General features: G+C 46.6%; 1 protein-coding gene across 3 annotated transcripts in view; it reads left to right on the plus strand.

Moving 5' to 3' along the window:
• adamts6 (ADAM metallopeptidase with thrombospondin type 1 motif, 6) overlaps positions 1 to 22,554 on the plus strand; it is a gene marked incomplete at both ends in the record, with an annotated part of 65,741 nt that extends 43,187 nt beyond the window's left edge. For all 3 annotated transcript variants that reach the window (XM_083929468.1, XM_083929469.1, XM_083929467.1), the window contains 9 exons: positions 2,113 to 2,236; positions 3,762 to 3,842; positions 7,460 to 7,623; positions 8,674 to 8,812; positions 11,488 to 11,617; positions 14,720 to 14,924; positions 15,042 to 15,218; positions 19,615 to 19,771; positions 22,445 to 22,554. In XM_083929468.1, coding sequence (XP_083785594.1) covers positions 2,113 to 2,236; positions 3,762 to 3,842; positions 7,460 to 7,623; positions 8,674 to 8,812; positions 11,488 to 11,617; positions 14,720 to 14,924; positions 15,042 to 15,218; positions 19,615 to 19,771; positions 22,445 to 22,554 — 1,287 coding nt within the window. The remainder of the gene's footprint in view (positions 1 to 2,112; positions 2,237 to 3,761; positions 3,843 to 7,459; positions 7,624 to 8,673; positions 8,813 to 11,487; positions 11,618 to 14,719; positions 14,925 to 15,041; positions 15,219 to 19,614; positions 19,772 to 22,444) is intronic.
• Positions 22,555 to 23,120: the final 566 nt, after the last annotated feature.

Here is a 23,120-nt window from a genome sequence, read left to right on the forward strand (position 1 = left end):
AAAGTGCTTTAGACAACCATTAAGAGCATTTACCTTGAAACATACGTAAATCAATAGAAGTACAGCACTTACACGTACACGTACAGCATTGAGAGATAAAATAATAAATAAAAGAGAAGCTCAAACGTAAAATAGTTACAAAATAAAGGAGCTAAAGTGATGAGTCACCATAAGTGGCAAAACAAACAAAATAGAATTAAAAAATGCCTTAAAAGGAATAAAATGTCTTTAAAATGGTGGATTAGGTGTTTAAAACATGGACGGTGTTTAAAAAAAGTCTAGGTTAAAAAGATTTTTTGAACAGTTCCTTAAAAGATTCAACCAAGCCTTCCTCTCTGATGTGTTTGGGTACGGAGTTGCATAATTTGGCCGCGTGGTATTAGGATTATTAAAGTGTACATTGCTGTTTGCACTGTAAACATAACAGTACACACAGAGAAAACAACTAAGGAGCTGTGCACTATAAAAACTCTGCATATAGGGATTAAACACAGGCAGCAGCTGCACTCACACTCTCAGATTAAAGGACATTTCTAGACATTTTTACGTGAACTGTATTAAGAATATTCAAAGTGAGCTTGGAAATGTTTCCTCTGCACGTGGATCGAACCCCAGACTGTGGTGATGTAACAAATATGTTCATGTGTTCCTGATGAGTCCATATGCTGCTGGTGTTTGGAGCCTTTAAAGGGCAAAACTAATGAAATCACAGCTCTAAACTTCAATCGAGAGTGTGCTGTATGCGGCCGTACGGAGCCACGAGGCATTACCGATCGAGTTGTGATGAAGCAATCGATCCAAATGCAAAGCAGAGGAAAGGTTTAATGGGCTCCATACGGCCCCGCGTATTAAAACTCATATGAAAAACCAACACGTTTGTCCGTTACGCCGGCCAGTTTGAACACCATCGGGTTTTATGAGCTCTCACGTTTAACATGTAGAAACCTGCCAAGTTACAGCTGTGGTTGCTGTTGTTTGAGCATCAGTCGGACTTTATTTAGACTATTTTATGATATTTGTCTTTAGTGTTCCCAACATGTCCCACGCCCATTGGTTTTCTACTCATCTCATCTCATCTTCAGACTCTTATCCGGGGTCGGGTCTCGGGGGCAGCAGCTTTAGCAGGGGACCCCAAACTTCCCTTTCCCGGGCCACATTAACCAGCTCTAACTTAGGGATCCCGAGGCGTTCCCAGGCCAGTGTGGAGATCTAATCTCTCCACCTGGTCCTGGGTCTTCCCCGAGGCCTCCTCCCAGCTGGACGTGCCTGGAACACCTCCCTAGGGAGGCGCCCAGGGTTCATCCTTACCAGATGATCCTGAACCACCTCAACTGGCTCCTTTCAACGCAAAGGAGCAGCGGCTCTACTCGGAGTTCCTCACGGATGCTGAACTTCTCCCCCTCTCTAAGGGAGACTCCAGACCCCCTCCTGAGAAAACACATTTCACACGCTTGGACCTGGACCTGGTTCTTTGGGTCCTGACCCAGCTTTCATGACCACAGGTGAGGGTAGGAACCAGGACTGAGCGGTAGGTCCAGAGCTTTGCCTTCCTCAGCTCTCTTTTCGTCACAACGGTGCGGTAGAGCGACTGCAGCACCGTCCCCCCTGCTCCGATTCTCCGCCAGAACTCACGCGCCATCGTCCCCTCACTCGTGAACATGATCCCGAGGTACTTGAACTCCTTCACTTGGGGTAAGAACTCAATCCCTAACTGGAGTAAGCGATCCACCGGTTACCTGCTGAGAGCCATGGCATGAAAATGAATACACTTTTCCCAAAATGTTGATACTATCGTGACGAAAGCGATAAATATGTGACGATACATACATGACTCAAATGATGTAGTTCATCTTCAAAGAGATAGGCAGAAGTTAAACCCTTTTCTGGTCCTACCCCCTTTTATTTCTTATAATAAACAATCATAAACAAAGTAAAGATTCAGTTTGAATCAGTCAGACAAATCACAGCAAAACAATAACGAAGAGCGTAACAAGAGATAGAGAAGAAGAAAAACACAACAAAGATCACGAAGCCTGCGCTCTAAAAATCTGACTATTTAGGAGACTTTCACAGTCATTCATTAAAACAAAGCTTTGTTTGTTGTTTCCAAAGCACGTGGGCTGCGACAACATCCTGAGCTCGGACGCCAAAGAAGACCGGTGCCGTGTGTGCGGAGGGGACGGCAGCACCTGCGAGGCAACAGAGGGACTCTTCAACGAGTCTCTACCCAGAGGAGGTAAAACATATCCCATTCCAGCTCCTCCGCTCATTTTTCATTCTGTACTTCCTCGCCTCCTCTTCCTTGTGTCACGAGGAGCTCGGAATAACAGGTGCGTCCTACGAGGAAGTCTGTTATCGAGTGGCGTGATGTATGAAAATGCGCACAGTTTGAAGCAGCATGTCACGAGTAACTGATTCAACATTTTGCTGATTTGAATCCAGCTCTGTGTCATGGCAGTGTATGCGGAGAAACAAGCTTCCCTCTGTGGTCCAGGCGCACGTAGCTCAGATGCGTCGAAGGTCTCCCGAGATCCGCCGTAGTTCGTAGTTCTCCAGGGGGATCTCCTCCGCAGAGGGAAGCTAAACGCAGTCCATCTGCACACACTGCCGTGACACAGAGCTGGTTCGAAATAGGGAAAGTATTCCTTTGAGACCGATTCTGTGTGAAGAAGGATTTTCATTTGGCAGCTTCGGCTCCTTCGTCCTTGCGTCTCTTCCTCGCATCTCTCTTTCTCTCACATCCTTGCCGGGAGGAGCTAAGATGCGCGGAGGAGAGAGGAGTTGAGGTCAAATGCATTTAACGGTTGGCTGTGAGGGCTCACGCATACCTTAAATATCTTGCGGACAGGTGGGAGGGAAATGTCCATTAAGGTAAAAGGAGAGAAAAGTCCTGCACGCTGTCCTATTTACTCGCAATAAACTTCGATTTGAATTTCACAACGTTTCCGTCCCTAGCCCAGAACGACAGAGACGTCTCTTTAAAGCAACAAACGCAGCTGTGCGTGTCGATTCTATACGTCACACGTGTCAAAAAGACTTCTGCGGAGGATCCACCTGTGCATCCTTCAGCAGGCCTCTTATCCCCCGCGCTCCTCAAGGCGCAGTTTAGCAAATGAGAGTTTTTTAGATACTCCGTCACCTCAGGTTTCTGTTAGCTCTCAGGCCTCTTTGATGCATTGTGGAGAAGGAGGAGCAGGGATAGTTTGTTTTCTGTCTGATGGCTGCATGATGACCAACTAAGAGTCACCGGAGATGACTGAGGAAAACAACTCATCGCCCTTTTGGCAATGCAGCGTTCTCTGCAGCCAGGAAGATAATCGTTCATGGAAATGTGCTTTCTTTTTGCGCCTTTGTCACCCACTGAACATGTGTTTTGGGCTATTTAGAATTATGTTGTCAGAATATGAATCAAAACACAATATTTTCCCCATTAATTACATCATGGAGCGAAGAAATCAGGAGTAGAGATAGGGCCTTGGTGTTGGCTTTAGCCTGAGGTTGTCTATAGAGAGCAGGAGAGGGAGAAAACCTATTTCTCCTTCTATGGTATGGCTAGTAAACCATCTAAAAATACTGTGTGTCCGTGTGTGTGTGTGTGTGTGTGTGTGTGTGTGTGTGTGTGTGTGTGTGTGAACAGAAAAGGAGGGGATTGTTTTGTCCTCCTGCTTTGTCCTTTTTGGGTGATTTGGAATTTATTCTATATGTACTCCCTTTGACTTCGAGTGGGGGAAATACCACCTTAACGCTCCCTGTCCTTCCAGGCTACATGGAGGTGGTCCAGATCCCGAAAGGGTCCGTGCACATCGAGATCAAAGAAGTCGCCATGTCCAAGAATTATATCGGTAAGTGGCGGCCTTGAAATGATCAAGTCATACTTCAGAATTAGACTAACATGCACTGTTATGAGCTTTGATGGCCGTGTCTGTCTCCCTAACGCGTCGGCCCGCGCTGAAACATCTCAGCAACTGTTCCGCGGATAACCACGACAGCTTGCGCACAGACATCCGTGTTCCCCAGAGGATGAAGCTCACTGACTTTGTCTCGACTGAGTTTTCCTGTAGGGCCACCATGAGGTTGTAATTCTTGTTTTTAAGTGAAATACCTCAACATTTGGTACATATTAGGGAGGTCCGGATTAACCGATTTTGCCGTAACGTCACGGTTTCATCAGCATAAGAACAGTAGAAGCAAAGAAATCCATGTTGTCCTAAATCCTTTAAAGAGTGGATATATGGCTGGAGCGTCAGAGGGAACTGACATTTAGCCAAAAAAGCTCCTTGAACCTGCAACGTTGAGGATTTAGTTTGGTCCCAAACGAGCAGGGAGCTGTTGGAGAAGATGGAGATCCAGTTCTCAAAGCGTGGCGTCTGAAAGTGAGTGCAAAGGGTCCAACACTGTGAATCTGTTCCAACATGTTGGAGATCATCATCATCATCATCATCCAGCCCTTTCTGCTCAAGTCTGTGTGAAATAAGTGAACCAGTGAATGTAACGTTACTAAGCTGAACCACAGCACTTTAAACTGGACTCGAGGACCAAAGCACTTTAAACTGGGCTGGAGGACCAAAGCACTTTAAACTGGGCTGGAGGAGATCACAACGACTTCCTGTTTACTGTCTACTTTTGCTGGGGACCTGTAGTAGTTACCTGGATGTAGCTCCAGTTCTATGAGGTCCTGCTCAACCTGAATATTTTACAGCAGGGGTGTCAAAGTGATCCAGTAAAGGTCCGTGTGGCTGCAGGTTTTCATTCCAACCAAGCAAGAACACACCTGATCCAACAAATCAACTGTGTGAAGACAGTTCAGGTGATTGCATGACTCCAGTCAGGTGTGTTTTTGATTGGTTGGAATGAAAACCTGCAGCCACAGCGACTCTTTACTGGATCACTTTGACACCCATGTTTTACAGAGAAAGTAGGCTGATGTGTTTTATGTGCAGGACGTCTTTTTCCTTCCATAGAGTCCAATGTTTATTATGCTCATTAATAATCCTGAACTATCCTCTGACATACGTATATTCATGTCCCCTAGAGGATGAACCCTAATGACTTCGTTGCTCCTCTGATATTTCCTCTAACACCTTCAGCAGGCTTAAATATGAGCTGCTCAACGTCTTCTTCATGGATTGGCACACACTTTTGCCTTTGGTGGTTTCCCTTTAGCACTTTCCCTGACATCGACACTTTTTTTTGTGCAATATCTCAACAAATATTGAATGGATTGCCATTCAGTTTGGTAAATATGTTCATGGTGCCCACAATAGGAACCTTACTGACTTTGGTGATCCCCTGACACAAGGTCGACATCTGCGGTTTAAAGGGGACCTATCAGGCTTTTCCTTATGTTACAATGTCAGATGTTCACGTTAAAAGCTTCAAACAATGGGGTACAAGAATGTAAAGGTTCATCCCTGTCCTGAACGCTCTGTTTGCAACAGTCTTTTCTACTCTTGGCTCGAGGTTTAAGGTTCAACGTTATCTTTAATGTCCCTCTGGGGGAATTGTAGCTAAATGTAGCTACATGCTAACACCAGGGAAACCTTTAAGCTTGGATGCTGATGTGTAGTTTTAGGGTTAAGGAGCCTTTATTGGTAATTTTTCCCAGTAGAAAGTGCTGCTACAGAGCCTTTACAGTCCCTTGCTGCACTGATGGGCGGCACAGAGACGGCAGATGTGCGAGACCCCGAAACGCTCACCAACGGCGTCTCAGTCAGAAGGTGAATACAGGTGCAGCATCCATGAGCAGGTTGAGGAAAGACAGTTCTAGTCCTAGTAGAAACCCAACATGCGTAAGCGCGTAAAGTACGTAACCATAATAAAAGTAAAGCATAAAGCATGAACCTGAAAATGAGCGTATAATATGTCCCCTTTAAGAGAATTATCTTGGAAACCATCCGATGGATCCCCGTGAAATTTGGTTGAGACGTTTATGTTTCCCCTCAGGATGATTATCCACTTTGGTTTATGAGCAAATACCTGCAAAACGAATGACAGCTGTACTGTAAACTGTTGTTGTGAACATGGTAAACATTACATGCATTTAGCTCAAAGCACCACTGTGCCTGAGTACAGCCCCCCAAGTGTGGCTGCGGACTCTCTAGTCTTGCTTCACCATCAATCCATCAATCTCACCAGAGCCCCGGAGTTCACTCCAGCGGGGTGAATTGGAAAATTGCGACATCAAGCTGTTTCGCATTATCTGTTCGGTCCTGTCAACCAAATTTCCTCGTGTCTTTGTTAAGAGCGAATTAGAAGATGCCGTCGTTAAATCCGTAAAAAGCCCCAGTCTGTAAAAACCTCCCTGAATCTTAACACATGTGATCCGATGGCTCTCTTGGCAACCGGACTCATCTGCTTCGTTCCAGACTAAACAAAAACTATGTGCAACACTGGCAGCGCCGGACGCAAAACAATCAAACAACCGGATTCAATTAAGCCTCTTTTTCTGTGCCTTTTCATTAACAAGAGAGAGACGTGTGACAGCGTGTTGAATTTATAGCGGATGGTGTTGATGGAGGGCTTAAGTTACACTTTGAACCGGAGAGCTGCATCAGATTTATAGGGCCGTGGTGACAGCTGCCTGGTCCAGCAGGATTATGGGGGATATGATGTCTATATATCAAAGTTTAAAGAGTGCAATTTTGGCTATTTTGTCCGACTAGATTTTCCCCTTCCAAGCAATCTGTTACTTTGTTATGAATTTCATCTGTAGCCCCAGTAATAAAGATAATATTTTCTCTTGCAGCATTGTCTGAGTCTTTGCTATTTAGGTCAGCGAAGTTTGCATTTTTTCTCCCTTTTCTTTATATGTTTTATTACAGCAAGAACCAAGTGAGACAATGTAAAAATAGAGGCCGGGATGCCTGCGGAGACTTGTGTAAACAGCCCTGTTCAAAATCACAATGCTCGCAATCAGTGCCAGATGTGCTGAAAATGAATTTATCGAGAAGGGGATTGTGATATTTTAAAGAGGAGTAAACTATTGTTCGAGGGAGGGAAGAGAGAGGGGGGGGGGGGGGGGGTCTGCAGAGCGCGAGCCAGGGAGACGGAAGAGCGAGCGCCGGGGTTGGATGGTTTCTCCTGCGTTTGGCCCCATTTCAACGCGCAGAAAGTGGATATTTTCAGATCTGTTGTGCTTGGAGACCGACTTCTGTTTTGACAACCAGACAGAGTGGTATTCATGAGGTTCGTCCAGGCTTTCACCTGAAGTGTGTGTTTTCTTTCTCTTCCCCAAACGAGACGCATGTACATGTCGGTGCACGTGAAAGTGTGCATCTGCAGAGTGTGTGTGTGGGTGTGTGTGTGTTGTCAGTGACAGCAGGGAGGTTGAAAGTGACGATGATGAAGAACGACGGCACTGACATCACACAGGATGATTGTCTCCACCTGTTGTCTCGGCTACCGTTCCTGTCTGCTTTTGATTTCCCCTGATTTCTGTTTTCTCTCTGTGATTGCACAGCTCTGAAATCTGAAGTGGACGATTATTACATCAACGGAGCGTGGACCATCGACTGGCCCAGGAAGTTTGACATCGCGGGGACCGCCTTCCACTACAAGAGACCCTCTGACGAGCCCGAGTCTTTAGAGTCACTGGGCGCTACCACTGAAAACCTGATCGTCATGGTAATGAACGGTCATTTATTGTACACCATGCACGATGAATATTTCCCCTACTGTATTTAACAATATCCTCAATATTCCCCAGAAATAACATAGAAACACAGGAGTCTCTTGGACAACTTGAGCCTGCAATGAGTCCTTTTTGCTGAACTGTTCTCATCGTTTGATTGTCAGTGTTGTAGCAGTTGTCTTAAACTATGCCGTATTGGGTCATTCAATTTGACAGAAAGTCCTTGAATTTGATGTTAAAGAAGGCGTAGGAACCCTGCTTATTATAGAAATATGGATTGTAGCCACGATAATACGATAACATAGGTTGAACTATTCAAACTTGGCACGTAGAAAGAGAACGGGACTTTAACTTCCAGAAACACGGACAGCCCAAACGACTCTTGTCACTCTGCAACTCTATAGTTAGTCCTGTGCGTTTGATGCTGTGCTGTGTGTTTGTACGCCGTCGGTCTGAATCCACTAAAAGCTCGACATCTGGCTGCTAACCTTAGGTGACCGTCAGCCAGCCGCGGTTTGGGGTTTAAAAGCTATTTATATGTGGATACTGAAAAGAGAAAAAAAACGGTGTCACTTGATTTGGAGAGCATATGGGAGTTTGCTTGTGCACGCTAAGGAGTTGGGTTTTTTTAAAGCCTCTGCGTGTTTGTGTATCGCTCCGTGTGTCTGTGTGTTAATGTGAGGCAACTGAGCATTTTCTTGTCGTAATACTCGGTGGTTTCTGCCTTGACATGAACGCTGAAAATACCAGACCACACAGCACCACTGGAATAGACGAGCAACTGGCCACTCGACCACTAGCCAGTTCTTTGCGGCTTGCTGAAGCCTGACTGCCTCAGTCTCTCTCTGCATCCAGCAGACTAATATAAACCCACCCGAGCCGGACTGTTCAAACTGCATTTAAAGCTGATGTGATCGATACTCTAACAGGCTTAAATGACTGTTTAATGTGAGAGGGTCGGCTTGTAGTGACGGACTTATCGCCTCATCCATAAATGTCCCTTTTTCCTGTCTTCACCTTCCTGTTTGCCGCTCCCTCTGCAGGTCCTCCTTCAGGAGCAGAACATGGGCATCCGCTACAAGTTCAACGTGCCCATCCAGCGCACGGGAAGCGGTGACAACGAGGTGGGCTTCTCCTGGCACCACCTGCCCTGGTCCGAATGCTCGGCTACCTGCGCCGGAGGTGAGTCAGCGCTGCGAGCCTCCGCTGCAGTAACTTTTTCTCCCTCCTCCGGTCACAGAAACGTAGCGGCACGTAGCCTTTTCCAATGGGAAACCTTGCGGCGAAGACCAGTTTAACTGTTTCACACAAAGGTTTAAATGTTTACTCAGTTGTGTTTTCTGCAGCTGGGGACTAAAGTCGAGTTTCCATCCAAATGTGGAAACAGAATTTCCAGAAAAGCAAAAGAAAATGCTAATTCATGTGCATTTTCCAGCCACAGCTGTAATGCAAATATAGGGAGTTTGGATGGCACCGACTCTCCAGTCAAGTGCCATCAGACCGCTGCAGGGGAAGAGGGCGCAACGAGATGATGTAACCGAAGGAACGGCAGTCAAAACCTCAAACAGGAAGATTTGGAAATAGTCATGTGTTCACTTGAGGAGTCTGCATACAGATCAGATGGTCTGTGCATAAAAACAGGTGGAGAGAAACTCACAAAACCTCTGCAATCGTTAGAGAAAAATGCATTCACTCATGTACTCTTGATTTGATTCATGACCCAAAGAACGAGGTCGCGGCCGAAATGTGTTTCCTCAGGAGGGGGGCTGGAGTCTCCCTTAGAGAGAGGGGGAGAAGTTCAGCATCCGTGAGGAACTCGGAGTAGAGCCGCTGCTCCTTTGCGTTGAAAGGAGCCAGTTGAGGTGGTTCAGGATCATCTGGTAAGGATGAACCCTGGGCGCCTCCCTAGGGAGGTGTTCCAGGCACGTCCAGCTGGGAGGAGGCCTCGGGGAAGACCCAGGACCAGGTGGAGAGATTAGATCTCCACACTGGCCTGGGAACGCCTCAGGATCCCCCAGTTAGAGCTGGTTAATGTGGCCCGGGAAAGGGAAGTTTGGGGTCCCCTGCTAAAGCTGCTGCCCCCGAGACCTGACCCTGGATAAGAGGCTGAAGATGAGATGAGATGAGATAACTCACTTTACCTCCGTCAGCTGCAGAAACACTCACATTTATGCCATTTTTTCTTGTGTTCAGTTCAAACATTAAACAAAAGTCACATAGCATACAGAATTGTCTTGTTGTGCGTGTGACGAGCCTCATAAACACTGCTGTTATGAATCTGCTCCACGAGTTTTCATCATTAGCGTAGAGAAGAACACCGTCTCCTCCGTGTCGACCTTCTGCTGAGCTCCAGTGGCCTTTTTTTGCAAAAGAGCACTCCGAGCATTTCGGTGTTGAATAGCACAACACGCTGTGGGTGTTTTACATTCCTTTTGAATACATCGAACCTTCTCAAATATTTAAGACTTCATATCTTGTGTGTGTGTGGGTGTGTGTCATCCTGTAAATCTTCCCCAACCAGTAATTACACAAACGCTGCAGAGCAGTGTGTGTGCGGAAACCCAGTATCATAATTTGCGACGGCTTTCCAAAATCATTACTTTACAGCGGGAGATTCAGCCTTCTAATAAATTCAATATGTATATTTTCCATATTTCAGCCAGAGTAATGAATATGGTGTAATTTCTGTGAATGAGCTGCTCCGCATAGCTTCTGGTTTACCAGCGCTGCGCACAGATACGGCCGCTCTTCCAGGGCGCTCGTCCTACAGACTCAAACCTTCAGAATCTGAGACCGCAGTGAAATGTTGACCATGGCCTCAAGAATGACTAAACCAAACCTTTTAGCCCAAAAGCAATGGGTTTCATGTAACAATAAATAGTGTTTCTTCCCAGTTGTCAAGTGTGGCCTGGACGGGTTTGTAATATTTTGTAAAAGCATGACTGAATAAGCATGTGGGTTTTTTCTGAGGAAGGATTTCCAAGTTTGAGAGCAGGGGGAAGCACACATGCTCCTTCCAGTGCTGTAAACATGCCTTTGCATTGTTGATCCAAATGATCTAATTTGTGTCTCTGACCGCGCCGAGCTCTAAATCAGTAAAGTGTTATTTAATCACACGCCCATTTGATACAGCAAGCTCAGCTAATCACAGAGCCGTGTTTCATATATCACCGCCGTAATAAAGTCCATGAAAAACACCTTCTGACAGCCTTACAACCAAAACTCTCTTACCCCATGCTTCGCTCTGTTCCTCCGAACTGTATTTCACTTCAAGCACAGATGGGTAGATTTTCTTATACTTCAGACACACACACGCGCACACACAGGCACGCACACACACACACACACACACATCCATATCTCATTACATCTGCCAGACAAGTCTGCTGTGGTATATGTCCCACGAGGGCCCAAACAGACCCTTTCTGAGTTGGTATGGCATATACACACACACACACACACACACACACACACACACACACACAGAAAACACATGCATGCTCACACACACACACACACACACACACACACACACACACACACACACACACACAGTGGGAGGTGTGACACCGATACGGTAGCCCTCACTCTCTCCATTGGAAGCCAAAGTAAAGAGCTCTCTGCTCTGTAAAAGTGATTTGCCAAGATATCCTGCAAAGAATCAGGAATTTACATGTCTGGATTTACTACAGACTGAAAGCGATACCCGCTCCGCTCGAACACGGCGCTCGACACGGCGCTTGACACGACGGCCCTGGCTTCCATGTTCCTGAAGGGTTTTTAAACGTGCCAGATCAGCTGAGCTCCATGCCGCCTTATTGATCCGTCTTTTCCTCCCCTGTCCATCTCCCTGTCAGGCTCCCAGAAGCAGGAGGTGGTGTGCAAAAGGCTGGACGACAACTCGGTGGTGCAGAACAACTACTGTGACCCAGACAGCAAACCTCCAGAGAACCAGAGAGACTGCAACACTGAGCCGTGCCCTCCAGAGTACGTACAGTAACACCGGGGTCTTTCTATTTTACCATCAACTGATTCATTTGATCAGTAGTTTAGTCTGTGACATGTGAGAGATCTGTGGAATAATAAGAATAAGGCAAGAAGCCTGTGAATGTTCTCATGTGTCCAGGTCATCGTTCTCCTTAAAGCGATTTCAGTCAAAAGCAACTGGACTTCATCTGTGCGTACTCCGTGACTCCGTGACTCCAACGACTGTCGTTCAGACTCAATAGAGCACTAACCAAGTCGAAACCAACTTCCCACCAACGACTGTCACTCTAACGACGGTCGTTGGCACTTGGAGCACAAAGGGTTCCAGTGACGTCATCGACCTTGTGAGAGGTTAAATACCAGGATCTCCACACCAGTTAGTTGGACCAGTCCCAGCCTGGTCCTGGTCCTGGTCCTGGTCCAGTCCCAGCCTGGTCCTGGTCCTGGTTCAGTCCCGTCCTGGTCCTGGTCCAGTCCCTGCCTGGTCCTGGTCCTGGTCCTGGTCCAGTCCCAGCCTGGTCCTGGTCCAGTCCCTGCCTGGTCCTGGTCCTGGTCCTGGTCCAGTCCCAGCCTGGTCCTGGTCAGACGCGTACATGAACTGATGAAGCCTCTTGGATGAGAGGTGAAACGTCTTCCCAGACAAAAAAACAAGTCCAGTTGCTTTTGACTGAAATTGCTTTGAGGATAAAAATACGGCAGTAAGTTTACAGGCGGACAACGCAGACGATCCAACCCAGCTCGGTGTTTTAAAGTGTCAGATCAGGTTCATCAGTCGCACAATAAGTTCCCGTTAGAGAGGTTGCTTGACGGCGAGGTAAAGCAGCAGGTATAGACTTCTTATCTTCCGTCAGTCCTCCGACCTCCATCTACTGTAGGTGGATAAGAACCTCACACAGCCACACTTCAAGAAAAAAACCCCGAACTATCCCTTTAATATAAATATATTGCGAAAAGCAGCTTTGATTTAATGCTTTCCAAAAGAAAAACCCTCCATAAAAAACGAGGCTGACGCGCAATATTGATTCTCCTTGAGCGAGCACTACTGTGCGAAACGCTCGGAGCAAAAACAATACGATAAAAACGGCTTCAATGATTTATACCTTCACATGTTAACTATTTTTTAATGTGCGCCTCGTGCCAAAAATTACAGCCTTTTTTGAAAATGACCACCTGTGTTTGATTGTTTTGGCTTCTTCGGCCGACCCCCTCGAGGGTGAACGCGCACGTATACAGGTGGAATATGAACACGTGTCTGTAAAGCACATGCTGGACGCCCGAAGGCAGAAACACTTCAATCATGTCTGGAAGAAAGGGGATTAAATGCATCGGGTTAATTCGTTTCAGACCATCAGACAATTATTTGCGTATGAGAGTGAAAGAAAACAACCCTGCAAGTATCGTAAATCTACTGTGTAAGTGGTAATTTGTTTTCATACATTCAGACTACAGTGCTGGGTTATTTATTTTCACATCTGTATCCAGTGGACGCAGACTTGTGCGTGCTATCTCATTTATTTTGATTAGTACTTGAAGGCTATCGCAGTGCATGTGCGTGTATTGAGTTACAGTGCACACACACACACACAAATGTTGTGTGTGTGTGTGTGTTAGGGAGGCAAACACCCCCCCTCTGCAGCCTCGGGAAAGGCCGACTAAAGGAGGCCGTGTAAACACGATTGTTTTAGAATAGCAGCGGGTTTTATGGGCTGGAGTAATGAAAGCTAACACACATGTTTGAACACGTCGTTAATTCTGTATACATTCCTTCAGATGATGTCATATCTCACAGGCTGGATTGTGTTTGGAGGGCTGTTGTCTGGGCAGTTTGATCATATTAATCCTCAAGTGTGCAGACGGAGGGTTCAATACGACTGGGTTTCATTTTGTGGAGGTCAGAAGCTCGGCACACCGCCGTCTGCCAGCTCACAGGAGTTTATCCGCATCGTTTTGTCTCTGGGTTGTGTCCAATATCATTTCCCCCATATTGATTACTTCAGATCCTACTCCATTACTTTGTCTAGCAACACTAAAATGAGCTTGCTCTTATGTATTCATCAAAAAGCTCTTTCTCTTTCTTTCCGAGAGTTAAATGAAAGGATCGACACCCCTCTCGTGTTTGTACGTTAAAGTCGTAATCCGTAAGAATGGAGTTGCGTTGTTTCTAGCGGCCTCATTGGCGGTGAGATGTAACTGCAGGCGAGCCTCTGGGACTTCATCTCCCAGAGTTCCTTTGGAAACCGGAAACAGTGTCGACTGTGTGACGTCAGTAGATCTGCAGCTCTCACCTGCAGCGATGCGGCGTGATGCCTTCATGCTCCACACTGACAGGAGGTCAAAAGAGAGACGGGGAACCACGTAAAAAGCGTCACTAACTTTGCATCTTAGCGCGGGCAAGTCTCCACAGACACTCAGATCGAATGTCTCAACAAAACAGCAAATACAAGTGCTTTCTTTAGTGGATCATATGATCAATCACCATTGTTTTAAGGAACTTAACAGACAGTTAACTAGATGGACGTCTTACAGATTATGTCTTTCAGTACTGTGTTAGATCTGGTTTCTCAGGATCCTGTGTCTCTCGATAACAACTCACAGTGTAAGAGTTTGTGAGTTAGTTTTGGTTCAAACTGAAGGAGAATAAAGGGAGATGGATGTCTCCAATGCAGTTTGAATGGTAAAAATCCATTTAGCCACTGTGGAGATCTCAACGTCTAAAGACAAGAAAGCTGTGAAACTTTGGGGTGAAAGAAAGCTGATTTAGAGGTGTGACAGAGTGGTGGATGTTTACACAGGTAGAGGTTCATACATCATGATTAGAGGTGTCTTCAGGTCGGTCAAGGGGTCGTGACATCCCACACTAATGTTAAGTGCCTCGTTCCCCTCCTTCAGGGACCAGAGGTCACGGTCGTAACATTTCCTGTGTGATACTCAGAGCTGTTGACTGTCGAGGTTTAATGTCCTGCTGCATTTTTGCCCTGTTTGGTAATCCCACCTGAACCGTACAGAACCGTAACGTGTAACGTCACAATGTAAAAGAAGTGACCACAGGGAGTATCACACACCGGTGCACAGAGTGAGAGCTCACCGTCTCTTCTCCTCCAGGTGGTTCATTGGCGACTGGTCGGAGTGCGGGAAGACGTGCGACGGCGGGACGAGGACCAGGACGGTGCTGTGTATCAGGAAGATCGGCCCCGCGGAGGAGGAGACGCTGGAGGACACCCACTGTCTGACGCACCGGCCCATCGAACGAGAGTCGTGCAACAACCAGTCCTGCCCGCCCAAGTGGGTCACTCTGGATTGGTCAGAGGTGAGATAATAGTTCTGACTCTTACTTTAGCTCGTCGTGTCCGTCGAGGTGTTCTTCTTCTTCTTCTTCTTCTTCTTCTTCTTCTTCTTCTTCACACCTTCTCCTCGTCTTTTCTAGTGCACTCCTAAATGCGGCCCCGGCTTCAAGCACCGCATCGCTTTGTGTAAGAGCAGCGACCTGGCCAAGACGTTCCCGCCCGCCCACTGCCCGAGCCACAACAAACCTCCGGTCCGAATCCGCTGCAGTTTGGGACGCTGCCCTCCTCCTCGATGGATCCCTGGGGAATGGGGACAGGTAGGACGGGACACCTCCATCTTATCACGATCCTTCTGTCATGTTGGTGTTTAAGACCATTTTCCAACTCAATGAACAGTTACAGGTAACAAAACACCTGTTCTCCAATTTAAAACTTGAAAGTGTCTTTGAATCTTTATCATTTAACACATTTAACATCCAGCGTACAGCACTAATCTAAATAAATATCATTTTTTCCGATATGTGGCGATATGAAAACCTTTATTTACAGAGCATTTAATGCAGCAAACATCCTCAGGGTGATTTAGACATGGTGTCAAATAATAAAGCATTTTATTTTATTTTATTTTATTTTAAATGTTCAGCAACTGACTCAACATACAGTACTATTTAGCTGTTTATTTTATTTTTATTTAGTATTTATTTAACTGTTAAGCAACGGACTGATACCGAACATAAAGTATTATTTAGCTATTTATTTTATTTTATTTGTATTTATTCATTGTTTAAATGGTCATTTATTGACTGATACTCAGCATACAGAACTATTTACCTTTTTTTTTCATTTATATTTTTTTTTATTTAAATTATCAGCTATTGACTGATACTGAACATAAAGTATTATTCAGCTATTTATTTATTTTTATTTTTATTTATTTAAATGGTCAGCTATTGACTGATACTCAACATAAAGTATTATTTAGCTATTTATTTTATTTTATTTTTATTTATTTATTGTTTAATTGCCCAGCTGTTGACTTATACTGAGCATACCGTACTATTTAGCTATTTATTTTATTTTATTAGTATGTATTCATGGTTAAATGGTCAGCTGTTGACTGATACTGAGCATACAGTACTATTTAGCTATTTATTTATTTCTATTTTTATTTATTTAACTGTTAAGCAACAGACTTATACTGAACATACAGTATTATTTATCTATTTATTCTATCCCATTTAAGTTATTTGCATAAGAAATCAACCTGCTGGGTACATTTGCAGACTCATATTGGTGCAAAATCCACATAGAAAAGGTCCATTTTTAAATCCAGCTCACACATTCATCAGTCACCTTGTCTGCCATCCAATAATAATAACAATCCCATATCGGTCGGACCCGAATAATAGGTAAATAAGTGTAAGTGAGACAATAATGCTCATTGGTCCCAGACTCCGGCTGAGCTTCCCAAACAACAGTTCTCTCATTCAGCCTTTAAAAGGTTTGCTAAGAGGTTTAAAAGACAAAAGATGCACACATAGATCCTGTGTGTTGGTGAATGGTTAATATAATTTACACCTGGATGACATACTAAGCAGGCCTGTGGTGTGTGTGTGTGTGTGTGTGTGTGTGTGTGTGTGTCTGCGTAGAGGTTGTGTTCGAGTGTGTGTGGAGTCCAAGTGCTCCAGCAGGGCCTGGAGTGTGTGATCAGTGGCAGCAATATGACTGTTTGAAGTTTATCTCCGCCCCGGACCAGGCCTCGCTGTCACTTCCAGGAACAGGATTTAGAGGAAGGCCGAGGAGTAGCATTCTTGGGCTCACCCTGACATGACTTAGTGCGCTCCGCGAAGCTCTTGAACACTTTACAACACAGCTGACTCATGTTGGCGAGAGGGGGGAAAAAACACACGGGCCAAAAGAACGTGCGTCACAGAAAGTCGTACGCACCAACAAAAAAAAAAAGCAGCATGACTTGTTATTTTGTAGGATTTCTTAATAATTCAGTGAAAAAGTGGAATTTTAAACTGTGTGTGCTCGGACGTTCGCAAGACGGTGATGTCATGGTCTGAGCCCTGTGCTGTGCAGGTCAGGAGTCAGGCAGTCTGGGTTCACGGCTCTCCTTTGGTTTCTCCTTGTAACGGCCGCGCACGTGCGTTCAACACGCATCAATAACACGCATTTACAAGTTTGATCAGCGCCAATAACGGTCGTAAACAAAGCCGACCTGACCGACAACCTCGGTGTGGTCCATCAAAGAGCCGAGCCAAGGCTAATACCTCGCTGAGCAACAGCTGGAGTCTGCTCTTACACAGCACTTTCTCATGCACTGCAGAAGAGTGTGTGTTTGTGTGTGTGTGTGTGTGTGTGTGTGTGTGTGTGTGTGTGTGTGTGTGTGTGTGTGTGTGTGTGTGTGTGTGTGTGTGTGTGTGTGTGTGTGTGTGTGTGTGTGTGTGTGTGTGTGTGTGTGTGCGTGCGTGTGTGTGTGTAGCTCTCCCTTGTCCTCCTCCTCTTTTTTTCTCTTGGCTGTAATTACAAGTTTCGCCCTTGCGGCTCCAGGTCCCTCAAAGCGTCAGAAAGGAGATATTGTTGCCAGCTTCTGAGCTCCTGGTCTCCCAAGGCCAAAAGGCCATCGGTTCAAATCCCACTTAAGTCGCGCCATTGACGTACGCCATCTGTCATGGACAGGCAGCGGGTCCTAATAAAGGCTCTCTAATTGGGAAGGGATGACATGCGGAGCTCACTGATCTGAGGGCAGCCAGGGAGGATCATTGAAGGTGACAGAAAGCCTGGTAGTCGGCTTCATATCGCTCACACACACACACTCGTACACGGGCACACACACACACACGCACACGCACGCATCGTGAAGGTGGACAGCTGTGTTGTTTCACAGTAATTATGAAGATTCATTCGAGGCCCGTGGGTTTTGCCAAAGTTGTGTTGGCATCTTTTATTCTGCGAAGGAGTTTAACGGCCACCCATCGAACCGATCCGAGTTTTTATTACAACGAGCACATTTATAGACGTCAGGTGCAGAGTTTGGGCTCGGTACAAGAACCTTTTTCATGTGTCAACAAATGTTTTTCTCCCTTAGTTGTGGGGCCAAGGCGAGTCCATCGAGCAGAACCAGAAAAATCAGGCCAGTGTGAACAGATGCTAAAGGAGGCGTTCAGTACTCGCGTGTTTTGGAGATATCCTTGTAAACAAAGCCTAAATAAGACTGCAGTACTGGGCACAATCCCACTCATGCTTATGGTTATGCAAAGGAAATATATAACTGGAAATTGGCTCGGTGAGGATGCACCTACCTCAGTTGCATAGGGGGTCGTCCTCCATTCGAGAGATTGGTGGTTCGATCCCCACCTCCCCCGGTCCAAAGTGTCCTTGGGCAAGACACTGAACCCTGAATTGCTCCGCGTGCTGCTCATGGGTGTTTAAATGTGTGTGAATGGTTACATTAGATGGTCTGTAGATGTCCACCGCCATCAGTGTGAATGTCTGTGTGAACGGGTGAATGTGACAAACACTGTGAAAGCGTCTTGAGTAGTCAGAAGACTAGAAAGGCGCGATATAAGTACAAGTCCATTTACCATTTACCTTTAAGTAGACTGCTAATTGGCTGCATGTATTATCTTTTACCCCAACTTTTAGTTTGGCCTCACCTCGGTGCAGACAGTGGTGGCTGCAGTGGATTGGATAGACGTTGCGTGGCAGCTTGCCGTCGGTCGCACTTTGCTGCTGCTTGGTGTGTTTTCACCGTTATGGACAAAAATGCATCATGTGAGGTCACGGTGATCCCTGAAGGTCCAATACACACTCATGCCCAATCTGAAGACACAGAGTTATCGCGTTCATAAGAATGAGACGGGTGGACGGACAACCTGAAGACATAATGCGTCCAGCCACGGCTCTCACGCACGGAGGTGTAAAGAGACGCTTCCCCCTGCCCCAGACCTCTCCTGAGAATCATCATGTTGTTAAGTATTAGTCAGTATCAAAGTAATCCTGTCATAGTTCGACCAAACAGAAAGAGATTTCCCTCCCTCCACTGTAGAGACCAAAAACAGACGTTAAAGAGAGAGAAAACCCTGGATGGCGTTCATCAGATATACAAAAAAACTCCAAATGAATTATAATATGATGGTAATGTCAACCGTTAACGACTTAAATTCATCATTTTGAGGTTTTTCTGTTGTAAAGTTACGGACCTACGACCACTGGGACTAAAATAACGAGGCCTGAAATAGTTGCACCTCGTCTCCTTCAGCTGTTTGCAGCTCGGGAAGTAGAGTGACATTCCTCAGGAGGTCATTTCCGCCGGTGTCTCCTCACAAATACACAACAATGAGGGAAAACCTCGGGAGCAACAGCCGACCGGGTAACCCCTGAGTTAGGAAACACAGCTGCTGACAGGCGGCCGGTTGAATGAGACAAAAGGGAAGGTGACTCTGGCTGCCCGCGTGCCCTGATGATTGGTTGATTGGATCAAGTCGTGCAGCATGTGTGTGCGTTTGCGTGTGTGTGTGTGTGTGTGTGTGCAGGGATTACTCTGAGTGTGTTTGTGTGCGTGCACGAAGGAGTTACAGCACTCAGGGTCACAGAGCAAAGATGAACCCCTTGTTTATCTCTTCTTCTCCTCTTAATCCACTGAACCAGCTCCTGCGTTGACAGTAAGTGTGATGCTGTGTGTGTGTGTGTGTGTGTGTGTTGCAGTGTTCGGCCCAGTGCGGCCTGGGCCAGCAGATGAGGACGGTGCAGTGTCTGTCTTACACCGGGCAGCCGTCTAACGAGTGCGCAGAGTCCCTCCGACCCACCACCATGCAGCAGTGCGAGAGCAAGTGCGACGCCACCCCCGTCTCCAACGGCGATGGTAAGTAACACACACACACATCTGCCATCACTCTTTAACAGAGCCGGCTTCTCCTTTTACCACGCAGGTTTTTCTATTTAAAAAAGTACGAATGCAAAGGCAGATGGTTTATGTGAAGGCCTATTGTACCGCACGTGCCTTCCTTTCACACAAAGCCCCAATTGAAAAGGTTATAAAGTGTCTCTATCTTCGTCCTCACTGTTCTACTATGACCTAAACACGCTTGGATGACACACTCCTCCGCACTTTGCCAGCTACATTAATCTTTCCAGTGGGGCTGGCTCGCAGTCAAAGCGAAACAGCTCCATATACACTTACACATGATGGATGGCTGTTCAGATACATAGAGAAGGGCCTTTCGATTAGCCTGAATGGAAAACGTGAGCAGCGTTTACAGGCTGGCTAATGGGATTAGCTGTAGGCTAATTGTTGCTTTACGGACAGCAGTGAGGCAACGTCTCGTTTCATTTGGCTCTGCAGAGGCAGGGGCCAAAGCCTAATAAGGGAAGACACTCTGATCGTGATAAGGCATTTAGAGCACTCTCCGGCATCCAGCAAGCAGTTTGTGTGTGTGCGCGCGTGTGTGTGTGTGTGTGTGTGTGTGTGTGTATATGTGTGAGTGTGAGAGTGTGGATGGCAGGAAGCCCAGTTAGCGAACGAGGCCAGGATCTGTCTCAGCCTCTGCGTTCCAAGTATAGCTGCAGAGTTTGATTCAGTGGAGGCCTGAGGGAGATGCACCGGCCGTATGCAGCAGGTTGGCCCCAGTTTGTGCCTCTGGCGTATTCTGTGAGTCACAGCGCGTAGCATCCACCCAGAGGGTTTCGTTTTAAAGCACTTACAACTTCCCTGAAGGTATTTCCAGGATCATTTAAAGACTCCTCTAACCATGTGGAAGAGAAAGTAACCTGTCCTGAGATTCCCAAGTTTCGACTGTAGTTCCTAATCGAAGGTAGCGGAAAAAAACACTTTCCTTTATTTGTGAAACACGACTGTTGTTTTGTATTAAAAGTCTCACTGCTCCACGAGGAATTATGGTTCCCAGGGTAACAATCACGACCACGTGTTCAGAAGTAAATACTTTTTGGTGTAAGATTCACGCAGAATGAGCAACTTAAATGGGAAAAAATAACTTTTAAGTGGGACAAACTCCTTTGAAAATGTATATTTCCTCACAATGCCCGCCCATAACCCCTCCCCTCTCGTGGAGTTTAGCGGTCTTTTACTACCTCACCTGATTTCCCTCTTCGCTAATTGCCGTAATTGCTACTGTAATAAATAAGTAGCCTCTTGGGATCATCCTGATCTCTGAGCTGCATTGAACTTTACTCGCAGTCTGGTTTTGTGCGACGGAGAAAGTTCGGAGCTGTTTGCCAATCAGCGTTGGTTTAGAGGTGGATTTAAGTGACGAAGCGAGAACAACTGTTGAGTGTAAACAACATGGAGGCTTCCGCGGATGAGATGAGCAGCTATGGAGCAAGCCGCTCACTAACTCTTTGTTCTCTGGATCCTTCTGTTGAATATGGACTGGGCTCCTGAAATTGGGCCTTTGATCCGTAAATTCACGTTAAACACAAAGGGAAAATCTCCTTTACCCACATGTTGTTTACTTTCTGAGCTTTGCCTCGAAGCCGTTAGTACGTCACACGCTTCAGTCATCTGATTGGTTGGTTTGGCCCGTATGTTGGTGACAGACAGGTGGTTTATCCAATCAGAAACCAGGATTTTCGCCCCTTCCCAAAAGTTCTCCAACCCAGAGTTCCCAGATGGATCTGCTGAGACAATGACAATCCATCCATCTGGAGGAGTCAGGTTGATAAAAAGTGGATTATACACAAATGACAGAGCGTAACTGTTCGTAGTTATATACAGTATATATGATATAATATATACGGTGAGCCTGGTTTTCAGTTTGCTTTGTCGACGTGATTACAGATAAACCACAGGCGTGATCTTCATGAAACTGCGTGGAAGTGTGAAGCATGGGCCGAGGAAGAACCCTTTACATTTCAGGGCGCACTCACACTGTCCTTCCGTACCGCGACCCGGGCTTTAGGGTACTTGTCCCCCCTCCCTCTCCCCCCCGCGCCCCAGCCCCGTTTGTACTCACACTGCCAGGGCCGGCCAATGCTTCTTGCTGTCCATACGCCATCACGTCGTAACACGTCACACGCATTGATCGCGCGTGTGTGGCTTTGTTTACAAATCTTTCCACAGACCTCGGAGTTTTTGTGCGTCTTGTCGACTGTTTTTGAATCTTTTCATCCGACCAAATCTGCAGTAAACACTCCACCTCCGCATCACACCAACGTGAACCTTTCACCGCCATTGTTGTTGTTGTTAAATGTCCGCGCATGGTCCGTCCTTCTATTTACATGTCCGAACAGGCGGACATAACGCTACTGCCGTAGGGCTCGTGCTCGTGCTCGTACACGTGCGCACGCTCGTGCTCGTACATGTGCAAACGGCTCCGCTAAAGCCCACCTCTTTCAAGGCCGCAGTTGTGCGCGGAGCGGGTGCACTCACACTGCTTAAAGGTACTAGGCTTTAGCTGAAAAACCGGTTTTGGCCCCGGCCAAAAGGACAGTGTGAGTACGACCTCAGAGTGTACTGAGTCTTGGCCTTCTGGTTTAAAAATGTATAACAGTTGCTCCCTCTCTTCTTTTCTCTCCGTAGAGTGCAAAGATGTGAACAAAGTGGCCTACTGCCCGCTGGTACTGAAGTTCAAGTTCTGCAGCCGCGCGTACTTCAGACAGATGTGCTGCAAGACCTGCCAGGGCCACTGACCCTCGGAGCACGAGAGCGGGACGGAGCGAGAGAGAGAAAGAGCGAGGGAAAGGCGAGAAAGACGGAGGGATACGGCACTGAAAGGGAGAGAAGAAGAAGAAAACGGGGCAGACTGAAACAAAAACAAACCTCTGGACCAGTGGAAGGCGGACGCAGAGAGACGGACGCTGGCGAAAGAGGGGGAGAGAAGTAAGGATCTCCCTGTTTATCGAACCCGGTCCTCCCGCCCTCCAAACCACTGCTCAGCCCGTAACGCTGACACAAACTGTTTTTAAAATTTCACTTCTGTGAAGTGGAACTCGGGAGATTATCCGTTGGTGATGTTATTTTTATTATAATAATAATTATTGATATCATTGTTAGTCTTCCTTTGTTGTTTTATGAATCCAAAGTGCTGGACACGTCGCTCACGGAGGGTGTCACCCCCCGGGGACGGACGGAAGGAGGGGACGGAGGGGACGGAGGGGACGACCCCTCGCCCCGAAGAGAGCCGGGGGATGGCAGTTGAAAGTGTCGGACTCCTGTCCTTCGGGACGACTGTGATGGTGCTATTGGCGGGCAGACT

Source organism: Echiichthys vipera, assembly GCF_963691815.1.
Source record: "Echiichthys vipera genome assembly, chromosome: 16".
Taxonomy (NCBI): domain Eukaryota; kingdom Metazoa; phylum Chordata; class Actinopteri; order Perciformes; family Trachinidae; genus Echiichthys; species Echiichthys vipera.